The following is a 12,631-nucleotide window of genomic DNA, read 5'->3' as shown; positions in this document are numbered from 1 at the left end:
ATCACCAATTCAATGGACATGAGTTTGAACAAACTCCAGGACCTGGTAATGGACAGGGAAGCCTGGTGTGCTGCAGCCCATGGGGTCGCAAAGAATCAGACATGATTGAGTGACTAAATGACAATTAAAGTTTTTATAAATTAAACCTGAGTTTTATTAAACTTTTCTATTAGAGCTTATTACAAATACAAGAAAAAATTGCAAATATTGATAATTTTGGCATGTGGAGAAAGGCTTAAATACAATTAGCATTCTAGTTTGTAATCAGAAGTGTACTGTGTAACTGAAATCTCTGCTAAATATAACTCCTTATAGTGCTATAGTTAGATAACTATATAGTTATATAATTAAATATATAAATAGTCATATGCTACTGCTGTGTCACTTCAGTCGTGTCTGACTCTTTATGACCCAAGGACTGTAGCCCACCAGGCTCCTTTGTCAATGGAATTTTCCAAACAACAATGTTGGAGTAGGTTGCCATTTCCTTCTCCATAAATAGCCATATATATTTAATTAAATATTCACATCTATGTTTTAAGGAGAAAGAAGGAGGACTTAGATACCAACCTTGTGCACACATTCAAATCCAAGTGATTGACATCATCTTTATTATCTTTTACAGCAACATCTAGGTCAAATGATTCCTGATCTTCGATAGATCTTCGGCTTATAGAAGATTTGGAATTTTTCACATTATAAATAACATTAAGCTGCAATAAGTAACAAAGAAGCATAAGTAATAAGTCATTAGCAATAAACTGGTTTAATTATATATTCTAAAAATTAAGTAATGATTCACTGGGATAAACTCAACTAAATTTGTAATTTTCAATCTAAAAAAATCTTAGTTTTACTAGCTAGCAAAATATCATTATTTACAAATATAATTATAAAAGTTAATAAACAATGATTTTTAAAATTGAGAAAAATTGTTAGGGAATATTCAAAATTTCATAGATCATCATGGACAATATTCACAGATATTGTTTTTTTCAAATACTGTAAAACATTCCCATGAGAGAACAAGCTAAACTATTGCCAAGTTTCTTGAAAGTATCCACTAATTTCTATGCTCTGTTGTCCAGCTGGAGTCATTTTTCACAAACTGGAACTATTGGTAAGATAAATCAAAATATCTTTATCCAAAAGCCTTGGTGGAACAGAAACCTATTCAATGGCTAAGGCTTCTTTTTGATCATACAATGTTTTTCAAAGATGATAAAATAAGTGATGGATTTCAAGTCAAGTGGGTCTTTATATACAAGAAATCTGGCAGTTTGTTTCCAAAAAACAGCTTTGCTTTTTATCACTCAAAAGGGGTCAACATTACTGCAAACCTGATAGTCTTCCTTGCCCTCCTTTTGCCAGAGCACTTTCAAAAACATTAACTAAAAGAAATGTCAATACCTATTTCTGGATAACCAGCTTTTTTGCAATTTTCTTCTCCATTACAAGAAGTACCTATTGGTCCCTACCTTTTGTTTTCTTCATGTTGATACAGACACACAACTGGTGAACATTCTGACCAGTAGGTACCAAATTTACTGCTGTGTCCTCAGACCTCATATAAAAATCATTTGACTTTATCTATATAGTAATTTATCTATATTTTGTTTATCAAGAATGTATTCAAACCAATTTGGTGGTTTAAGTACGTATAATTTTTCAAGCTTATCTAAAATATCCTGTGTATTTACTTTTGGATTTATTATTCACATCAAAAGATAGATTGAGAATGAGTATTTTCACATGGTCTTTGTTGGTAAAGACCAATACAAATATATTCACTCTTTCCTCTTTCTATCCTTTTCATTGAATACTGTTCCTTTTAATTGTGATTTTTCCCCTGATTAAAAGAAAACATTTACTGTATTTTGAGTATTATACAAAATAATCTTCACATTATTTTTAAGTTTCCAAATTATATCTGACCATGTGCCCTAAGCATTGTGTCTTGGCAAAAGCATCTGTTCTCTCAACCAGGATAGTTGTGCTGGTTTTTGAAAAAGTATCTTTTCTCTATAACAGTCTTTTTAAAAAACTTTCTCAGGGCCTCCCTGGTGGCTAAGTGGTAAAGAATCCACCTGCCAATGCAGGAGACACGGGTTCAATCCCTGGGTTGGGAAGATCCCCTGGAAAAGGAAACAGCAACCCAATCCAGTGTCCCTGGGAAATCCCACATGGACAGAGCAGCCTGGCGGACTACCGTCCACGGGGGTCGTAAAAGAGTCGGACCCGACTTAGCGACTAAACAACTTTCTCAGTAAAGCTGTCAGGGTTTGTTTGGTTTGTTTTTTGTAACCAAGTACATAATACATGAAAATCATGGGGACTTATAACCATGTTATTGGGATGCAAAATGGATTTTAAGTCCCCATGATTTTCATGTATTATTAAGTAAAATAATTTCCATTCAGTATTTTATATACTACCTCCATTTAACTGTATTCCAGTTACACCATAAAGGGTAGATTTCTTTGAATTTTCTTCCTATAGTAGAGCACTGAACATATTATGCTCTAATTGTTTTATTTACAATAATATAAAAATTTACATCAAAGGGACACATTTCCTATCTTCAAGTCAATTACTTATAATACCATGTTGACCTTCATCCTGTTACATGTATATTAAGAAATGGTAAGTAAAACGCTACATATTTATCAAGTCACAATAGAAACTCTACCCAGCATTAGGTCTGAGCTATATTTTGACAAAAAAAAGGTGAGAGTTCCCAACAATTCACATGACTCATACTGGAGGATTTTAACCCTCACCTCAAAAAGTATTTAATACTCAAGAAATATTCTTCTGACACATTAAGTCATATAGTTGCTAGTCCAGTCACTAGGCAGTAATAGCTCTAACACTTTTTTTTAAAGATAGTTATTTATTTTACTGTGATGGAAATAAACCTTTAATAATTTTGTCATCTAAGTTAAAGATTTATCAGTGCCTCAAACCAAAGAATTATTATAGCAAGTCATATTTAACAAAACAATAAATAAACATTATTACATACCTGACAAATAGCATATCCAAAACCATGTGCAGAAATATTAACTGCAGTTGGCTGTACTACAGCAAGCTGAATAAAAGTGAGAAAAAAGTAAATAAGGCTAAGTATCCATATCCAGGTCCTCCCAACCAGCACAGACCACTGTTTTCCCTCATCAGGAATGTGAGCTGTCTGCACGCTAAAGCTCTAACAACTTTACATGGAAAATACGCAGCTAGTGTATTTTCTGAGCTGCTGTACAGCACAGGGAGCCCATCTAGGTCTGGGATAACCTAGAGGAGTGAGATTGTTGCAGGGAGAAGCTCAAGAGAGAGGGGATATATGTACACATGTAGCTAATTCACTTTGTTGTACAGTAGAAACATAGCATTGTAAAGCAATTATACTCCAATAACAAAGTCCTTTAAAAATTTAATTTAAAAAAAGGACTTCTTTTACACAGGTCACTTTGAAAGTCAATTTTGATGATGATAAATAATAATTACTATGATAAAATTAATACCCTATATATGTTTTGACAATTAAAAATACTCTTCTGCAAATAATTTCATTGGTATGTAAATATACAGAATTATGGTCAGTGTTTTTAAAAATGTTACTAATTTCTGTTCATGGTTTAAATTACCTTCAGACATATGAAAATTAGATAAACAAGAATCCACAAAATAATAATGATTATTAGCAAGTTGTAAACAAAATGTTATGATCACACACTTCTTTTTCTTTTTTTTTAAATTGAAGAAAACTGATTATTCCATAAAAAAGAATAGATTGCAGCTTGCCTATTTCTTTGTCTAGACAAATCACTTAAATACACATGTGCTGGTTTTAATTAGCATCATGGAAATTAATACTCTGTAGCCTGAAATGTTATCGTTCAACAAATAAAAAATACATATTCAAAAAAAAAAAATACAGTTCAAACAATTACTCTCCATAATGCCGAAATAGACTCTGTGTTTTTTCCTCTACCCTATTTAATCAAAAATGCACATGAATCAAATTGCTGCTTCATCTTGTGTGTAATAGAAGGCTTCACACAATTATTTTTCAAGTCAATAAAATCCTCCTTCCTTCCCCACTCACCTTACTCCCTCCCACAAATGTTAAACAGTAAATAAGTATTTTCTTTAGACCTGAATCAGGCATGGTAGGAAATTAAAAGCAAAAAGTTGAAAATACAGTCCAGTACTGATACAAGATTAATAAAGGGTATTTTGGGGTATAATTGTTTTTAAAAAAAGAACTTTACACAGCCCCACAAGTCAAAACTCATGGGTAAAGCAGATACGAGGGGTGAAGGCAGAGGAAGTACACATTAGTGCTATGGAAGCCCTTCTGTAGGGACTGGAGCAAGAAAGATAAGAAACAAGTCACCCCTTCCACCTCAAGCCTCCCTTAGCATCCAAGTCCCTGGCCTTTCTGAGAACACAGTAAAATGCCATCACTGACCTGGACCAACACTATTCCTTCCTTTTCCTTTGCTATCACCCCTTCTCCCTCAGGTTCTAGTCTTGAAGTCACTGCTTTCCTCCATTACCCTCAACTTCCTGCAAGGTTAGTCAAGGGAATAAAGTTAGGGTCTAGTACAGTCCTTAATCCCATTTTTAAGGAAAAAATTCTACTACTGGTTCTATCAACTCCTAAGAGGAATGTGGTACAACCAAAAGGAACATGGTCTTTGAAACAATGGGTTCAAATTTTAGCTCTACTGTTACCAGCAACATGATTGTGGGCAAGTTACTTAAACTCCCTTAGCCTCGGTTTTATAATATGTATAGTGGGGATAAAAGTACTTGCTTCTCAGTCTTGGTTTGAAAAGTAAATACAATTTAACACACATAAAGAAATTTGGCACAGGGTCTGCAAACAGTAGGAGCTCAAAGGGTATTCATTCATCTCCCAATACGACAGGACCTATGTTTTTGCCTTTTCTAAATCTTTGCAAACGGGGCGGTCCTAAGATGGCAGAGGAATAGGAAGGGAAGACCACTTTCTCCCTCACAAATTCCTCAAAAGATCATTTCAACGTGGAGCAAACTCCACAAAACAACCTCTGAATGCAGGCAGAGGACATCAAGCAACCAGAAAAGCAGATCATTGTCTTCAAAAACAGCATCCCCCCCTCCCCACAGCGCGACTGAACTAGTGAGCCTAAAAAAAAAAAAAAAAGTGTCCAACACCGCCCCCCTGGTCAGGACGGAATTCAGACACTGAAGAGACCAGCAAACAGAAGAAGTTAAACAGAGGGAACTGCCTTGGAAGTGACCCCACACGGTCCACAACATCAGAGAAGGGCCAGATATATCTTCACTATTTTTACAATCGTTCCTTATTTTTTTTCTTTTTTTTTCTAACTTTTTTTTTACTTGTTAAGTCTTCTATTTCTCTACTTTTTATTTCTATAACTTACTATTGCTTTTCAAAAAAAAAAGACTCTACTTTTTTAAGGCAAACACCATATATAGTCTTTGTGTGGTTGTTGTTGGTATTTCTTTTTTAATCTTGTGTTTTGATTTTTTTCTTTTTTCTTTCTTTCTTTTTTTTTTCTCTTTCTTCCTTCTGCTTCTTCTCTTTAATATTGTATTTTTGAAAATCCAAACTCTACTCTAGGTTTTTAATCTTTGCTTTTCGGTTTTTGTTGTCAATTTTGTACATTTCAAAACCCAGTTTTACCTGACAGCGAGATTACTGGCTTGACCACTCTCTCCTCCTTTGGACTCTCCTTTTTCTCCACCAGGTGGCCTCTGTCTCTTCTCCCCCCCCCTCCCCCATCTCTTCTATATCCAACTCTGTGATTCTCTGTGTGTTCTAGATGGTGGAGAACACCTAAGGAACTGATTACTGGCTGGACTTGTCTCTCTCCTTTTCATTCCTCTCTCTTACCCTCCTGGCCACCTCTGTCTACTTCCTCCCTCTCCTCTTCCCTGTATAACTCCATGAATACCTCTGAGTGGTCCAGACCATGGAGCGCACATAAGGAAGTGACTATTGACTAGTTTGCTCTCTCCTCTTTTGATCTCACCACATCTCATTCCAGTCACCTCTAACTACCCCCTCCCTCTTCTCTTCTCCATGTAACCCAGTGAACCTCTCTGGGTGTCCCTCAATGTGGAGAAACCTTTCATCTTTAACCTAGATGTTTTATCATCCGTGCTGTATAGATGGAGAAGTCTAGAGACCACTGTAAAAATAAAACCGAAAACCAGAAGCAGGAGGCTTAAGTCCAAAGCTTGAGAACATCAGAGAACTCCTGAATTCAGGGAACATTAAGCAATAGGAGCTCATCAAATGCCTCCATACCTATACTGAAACAAAGCTCCACCCAAGGGCCAACAAGTTTCAGAGCAAGACATATCACACAAATTCTCCAGCAACACAGGAACACACCCATGAGTTTCAATATACAGGGAGCTCAAAGTTACTCCAAAACTTTAGACCATAACCCATTACTGGTCACTCCACTGCACTCCAGAGAGAAGAAACCCAGCTCCACCCACCAGACCTCCAACACAAGCCTCCCTAACCAGGAAACCTTGACAAGCCACTGATACAACCCCACCCACAGTGAGGAAGCTCCACAATAAAGAGAACTCCACAAATTACCAGAATATAAAAAGGCCATCCCAAACGCAGCAATATAACCAAGATGAAGAGACAGAGGAATACTCAGCAAGTAAAGGAACAGGAGAAATGCCCACCAAACCAAACAAAAGAGGAGGAGATAGGGAATCTACCTGAGAAAGAGTTCCGAATATTGATAGTGAAAATGATCCAAAATCTTGAAATCAAAATGGAATCACAGATAAATAGCCTAGAGACAAGGATTGAGAAGATGCAAGAAAGGTTTAACAAGGACCTAGAAGAAATAAAAAAGAGTCAATATACAATGAATAACACAATAAATGAGATCAGAAACACTCTGGAGGCAACAAATAGTAGAATAACGGAGGCAGAAGATAGGATTAGTGAAATAGAAGATAGAATGGTAGAAATAAATGAATCAGAGAGGAAAAAAGAAAAACGAATTAAAAGAAATGAGGACAATCTCAGAGACCTCCAGGACAATATGAAATGCTCCAACATTCGAATTATAGGAGTCCCAGAAGAAGAAGACAAAAAGAAAGACCATGAGAAAATCCTTGAGGAGATAATAGTTGAAAACTTCCCTAAAATGGGGAAGGAAATAATCACCCAAGTTCAAGAAACCCAGAGAGTTCCAAATAGGATAAACCCAAGGCGAAACACCCCAAGACACATATTAATCAAATTAACAAAGATCAAACACAAAGAACAACTATTAAAAGCAGCAAGGGAAAAACAACAAATAACACACAAGGGGATTCCCATAAGGATAACAGCTGATCTCTCAATAGAAACTCTTCAGGCCAGGAGGGAATGGCAAGACATACTTAAAGTGATGAAAGAAAATAACCTACAGCCCAGATTACTATACCCAGCAAGGATCTCATTCAAATACGAAGGAGAAATCAAAAGCTTTACATACAAGCAAAAGCTGAGAGAATTCAGCACCACGAAACTAGCTCTCCAACAAATTCTAAAGGATATTCTCTAGACAGGAAACACAAAAAGGGAGTATAAACCGGAACCCAAAATAATAAAGTAAATGGCAACGGGATCATACTTATCAATAATTACCTTAAACGTAAATGGATTGAATGCCCCAACCAAAAGGCAAAGACTGGCCGAATGGATACAAAAACAAGAACCCTCTATATGCTGCTTACAAGAGACCCATCTCAAAACAAGGGACACATACAGACTGAAAGTGAAGGGTTGGAAAAAGATATTCCATGCAAATAGAGACCAAAAGAAAGCAGGAGTGGCAATACTCATATCCGATAAAATAGACTTTAAAACAAAGGCTGTGAAAAGAGACAAAGAAGGCCACTACATAATGATCAAAGGATCAATCCAAGAAGAAGATATAACAATTATAAATATATATGCACCCAATATAGGAGCACCGCAATATGTAGGACAAATGCTAACAAGTATGAAAGGGGAAATTAACAACAACACAATAATAGTGGGAGACTTTAATACCCCACTCACACCTATGGACAGATCAACTAAACAGAAAATTAACAAAGAAACGCAAACTTTAAATGATACATTAGACCAGTTAGACTTAATTGATATCTATAGGACATTTCACCCCAAAACAATGAATTTCACCTTTTTCTCAAGTGCTCATGGAACCTTCTCCAGGATAGATCACATCCTGAGCCATAAATATAACCTTGATAAAGTCAAAAAAATCGAAATCATTCCAAGCATCTTTTCTGACCATAATGCACTAAGATTAGATCTCAATTACAGGAGGAAAACTATTAAAAATTCCAACATATGGAGGCTGAACAACACGCTTCTGAATAACCAACACATCACAGAAGAAATAAAAAAAGAAATCAAAATATGCATAGAAACTAATGAAAATGAAAACACAACAACCCAAAACCTGTGGGACACTATAAAAGCAGTGCTAAGAGGAAAGTTCATAGCAATACAGGCATACCTCAAGAAACAAGAAAAAAGTCAAATAAATAACCTAACTCTACACCTAAAGCAACTAGAAAAGGAAGAATTGGAGAACCCCAGAGTTAGCAGAAGGAAAGAAATCTTAAAAATTAGGGCAGAAATAAATGCAAAAGAAACAAAAGAGACCATAGCAAAAATCAACAAAGCCAAAAGCTGGTTCTTTGAAAGGATAAATAAAATTGACAGACCATTAGCCAGATTCATCAAGAAGCAAAGAGAGAAAAATCAAATCAATAAAATTAGAAATGAAAATGGAGACATCACAACAGACAACGCAGAAATACAAAGGATCATAAGAGACTACTATCAGCAATTATATGCCAATAAAATGGACAACCTGGAAGAAATGGACAAATTCTTAGAAAAGTACAATTTTCCAAAACTGAACCAGGAAGAAATAGATAATCTTAACAGACCCATCACAAGCACGGAAATTGAAACTGTAATCAGAAATCTTCCAGCAAACAAAAGCCCAGGTCCAGACGGCTTCACAGCTGAATTCTACCAAAAATTTCGAGAAGAGTAAACACCTATCCTACTCAAACTCTTCCAGAAAATTGCAGAGGAAGGTAAACTTCCAAACTCATTCTATGAGGCCACCATCACCCTAATACCAAAACCTGACAAAGATGCCACACAAAAAAAGAAAACTACAGGCCAATATCACTGATGAACATAGATGCAAAAATCCTCAACCAAATTCTAGCAATCAGAATCCAACAACACATTAAAAAGATCGTACACCATGACCAAGTGGGCTTTATCCCAGGGATGCAAGGATTCTTCAATATCCACAAATCAATCAGTGTAATTCACCACATTAACAAATTGAAAAATAAAAGCCATATGATTATCTCAATAGATGCAGAAAAGGCCTTTGACAAAATTCAACATCCATTTATGATAAAAACTCTCCAGAAAGCCGGAATAGAAGGAACATACCTCAACATAATAAAAGCTATATATGACAAACCCACAGTAAACATTATCCTCAATGGTGAAAAATTGAAAGCATTTCCCCTAAAGTCAGGAACAAGACAAGGGTGCCCACTTTCACCACTACTATTCAACATAGTTCTGGAAGTTTTAGCCACAGCAATCAGCGCAGAAAAGGAAATAAAAGGAATCCAAATTGGAAAAGAAGTAAAACTCTCACTGTTTGCAGATGACATGATCCTCTACATAGAAAACCCTAAAGACTCCACCAGAAAATTACTAGAGCTAATCAATGAATATAATAAAGTTGCAGGATATAAAATCAACACACAGAAATCCCTTGCATTCCTATACACTAATAATGAGAAAGTAGAAAAAGAAATTAAGGAAACAATTCCATTCACCACTGCAACAAAAAGAATAAAATACTTAGGAATATATCTACCTAAAGAAACTAAAGACCTATATATAGAAAACTATAAAACACTGATGAAAGAAATCAGAGGACACTAATAGATGGAGAAATATACCATGCTCATGGATTGGAAGAATCAATATAGTGAAAATGAGTATACTACCCAAAGCAATTTACAAATTCAATGCAATCCCTATCAAGCTTCCAGCGATATTTTTCACAGAACTATAACAAATAATTTCAAGATTTGTATGGAAATACAAAAAACCACGAATAGCCAAAGCAATCTTGAGAAAGAAGAATGGAACTGGAGGAATCAACTTGCCTGACTTCAGGCTCTACTACAAAGCCACAGTCATCAAGACAGTATGGTATTGGCACAAAGACAGAAATATAGATCAATGGAACAAAATAGAAAGCCCAGAGATAAATCCACACACTTATGGACACCTTATCTTTGACAAAGGAGGCAAGAATATACAACGGAGTAAAGATAATCTCTTTAACAAGTGGTGCTGGGAAAACTGGTCAACCACTTGTAAAAGAATGAAACTAGATCACTTTCTAACACCGCACACAAAGATAAACTCAAAATGGATTAAAGATCTAAATGTAAGACCAGAAACTATAAAACTCCTAGAGGAGAACATAGGCAAAACACTCTCCGACATAAACCACAGCAGGATCCTCTATGATCCACCTCCCAGAATTCTGGAAATAAAAGCAAAAATAAACAAATGGGACCTAATCAAAATTAAAAGCTTCTGCACAACAAAGGAAAATATAAGCAAAGTGAAAAGACAGCCTTCCGAATGGGAGAAAATAATAGCAAATGAAGCAACTGACAAACAACTAATCTCAAAAATATACAAGCAACTCCTGCAGCTCAATTCCAGAAAAATAAACGACCCAATCAAAAAAATGGGCCAAAGAACTAAATAGACATTTCTCCAAAGAAGACATACGGATGGCTAACAAACACATGAAAAGATGCTCAACATCACTCATTATTAGAGAAATGCAAATCAAAACCACAATGAGGTACCACTTCACACCAGTCAGAATGTCTGCGATCCAAAAATCTGCAAGCAATAAATGCTGGAGAGGGTGTGGAGAGAAGGGAACCCTCCTACACTGTTGGTGGGAATGCAAACTAGTACAGCCACTATGGAGAACAGTGTGGAGATTCCTTAAAATATTGCAAATAGAACTGCCTCATGACCCAGCAATCCCACTGCTGGGCATACACACGGAGGAAACCAGAATTGAAAGAGACACATGTAGCCCAATGTTCATCGCAGCACTGTTTATAATAGCCAGGACATGGAAACAACCTAGATGTCCATCAGCAGATGAATGGATAAGAAAGCTGTGGTACATATACACAATGGAGTATTACTCAGCCATTAAAAAGAATACATTTGAATCTGTTCTGATGAGATGGATGAAACTGGAGCCGATTATACAGAGTGAAGTAAGCCAGAAAGAAAAACACCAATACAGTATACTAACACATATATATGGAATTTAGAAAGATGGCAATGATGACTCTGTATGTGAGACAGCAAAAAAGACACAGATGTTTATAGTGGACTTTTGGACTCAGTGGGAGAGGGAGAGGGTGAGATGATTTGGGAGAATGGCATTGAAACATGTATAATATCATGTAAGAATTGAATTGCCAGTCTATGTCCGATGCAGGATATGGCACGCTTGGGGCTGGTATGTGGGGATGACCCAGAGAGATGTTGTGGGGAGGAGAGTGGGAGGGGGGTTCATGTTTGGGAACGCATGTACACCCGTGGTGGATTCATGTCAATGTATGGCAAAACCAATACAGAATTGTAAAGTAAAATAAAAAATAAATTTAAAAAAATAATAAATAAATAAATAAATAAATAAATCTTTGCAAAGTTCTAATCCCCTTCTCCCTTCCCCCACTCCGCAAATTCAGCCACAGGAGGGTACTCCTTCCTGTCAGGACAGGGATCTGGGAACAAGTTTTTGTTGAAGTCAACAGAAAGGAAATCATCAGCAGAAGAGATCATCTACACAGATATTCAGATAACCACCCCTTGTCCACACCTCTGCCATCTGGAGGAGAAAGCGGTTCTGTGTGTCAATCACAAACTTCACAGGACTCAGGGAACTGGGCCCCTCCACAGTCACTTGGATATTTGTCTCTTCTACATTCATTAAAGCTGCAAATTCAGATAGGGCCTTCAAGGCCACAATGGTGTCCTGTTGTGGGAAAAAAAAGATTTATGCACATAAGCATATGTTAAGGCTTCCAAAGAGCACATTTCAGTAATGTTTAGGATACTACTACACACTCATCCACCTTTCTTGGGTGAGGAGCTCGCCTAGGTCCACCTTCGATTTTGGCTGACCTGGATACAGGAAAGATTCAGAAAACATCTGCTGACTAGAGCTGAAATCCTACTGTACCAGATACCACAGGTAGAAAATGGCTACTAAGACAGGGAACTAATTTATCCTATATGAGTATCAAATATGATGTCTGTATCAAAGATGGAAAAAAATAAAATTAATAACTTAAGCCTTTAAAGTTACTAAACTTTTAAACTGCCATGTAATTTTATGAAGTCATGAAAAAAAGGAACCACATATTGTAAACATATATTTTATATATATATAAAACCAGTCAATCCTAAAGGAAATCAACCGTGAACACT

At 36.3% G+C, this 12,631-nt stretch overlaps 1 protein-coding gene across 1 annotated transcript in view; it reads right to left on the bottom strand.

The window, feature by feature from the left end:
• LOC120862891 (CD109 antigen-like) overlaps positions 1 to 12,631 on the bottom strand; it is a 143,541-nt gene that overhangs the window by 13,991 nt on the left and 116,919 nt on the right. The window contains exons 28-30 of the mRNA XM_040239044.1: positions 12,021 to 12,176; positions 3,026 to 3,091; positions 571 to 713 (exon numbers count right to left, since the gene is read on the bottom strand). Coding sequence (XP_040094978.1) covers positions 571 to 713; positions 3,026 to 3,091; positions 12,021 to 12,176 — 365 coding nt within the window. The remainder of the gene's footprint in view (positions 1 to 570; positions 714 to 3,025; positions 3,092 to 12,020; positions 12,177 to 12,631) is intronic.

This window comes from Oryx dammah, unplaced genomic scaffold (genome assembly GCF_014754425.2).
Source record: "Oryx dammah isolate SB20612 unplaced genomic scaffold, SCBI_Odam_1.1 HiC_scaffold_4, whole genome shotgun sequence".
NCBI lineage: Eukaryota > Metazoa > Chordata > Mammalia > Artiodactyla > Bovidae > Oryx > Oryx dammah.
Note: the sequence above shows the minus strand (reverse complement) of the source record. Positions and strands in the feature narration are given on the sequence as shown.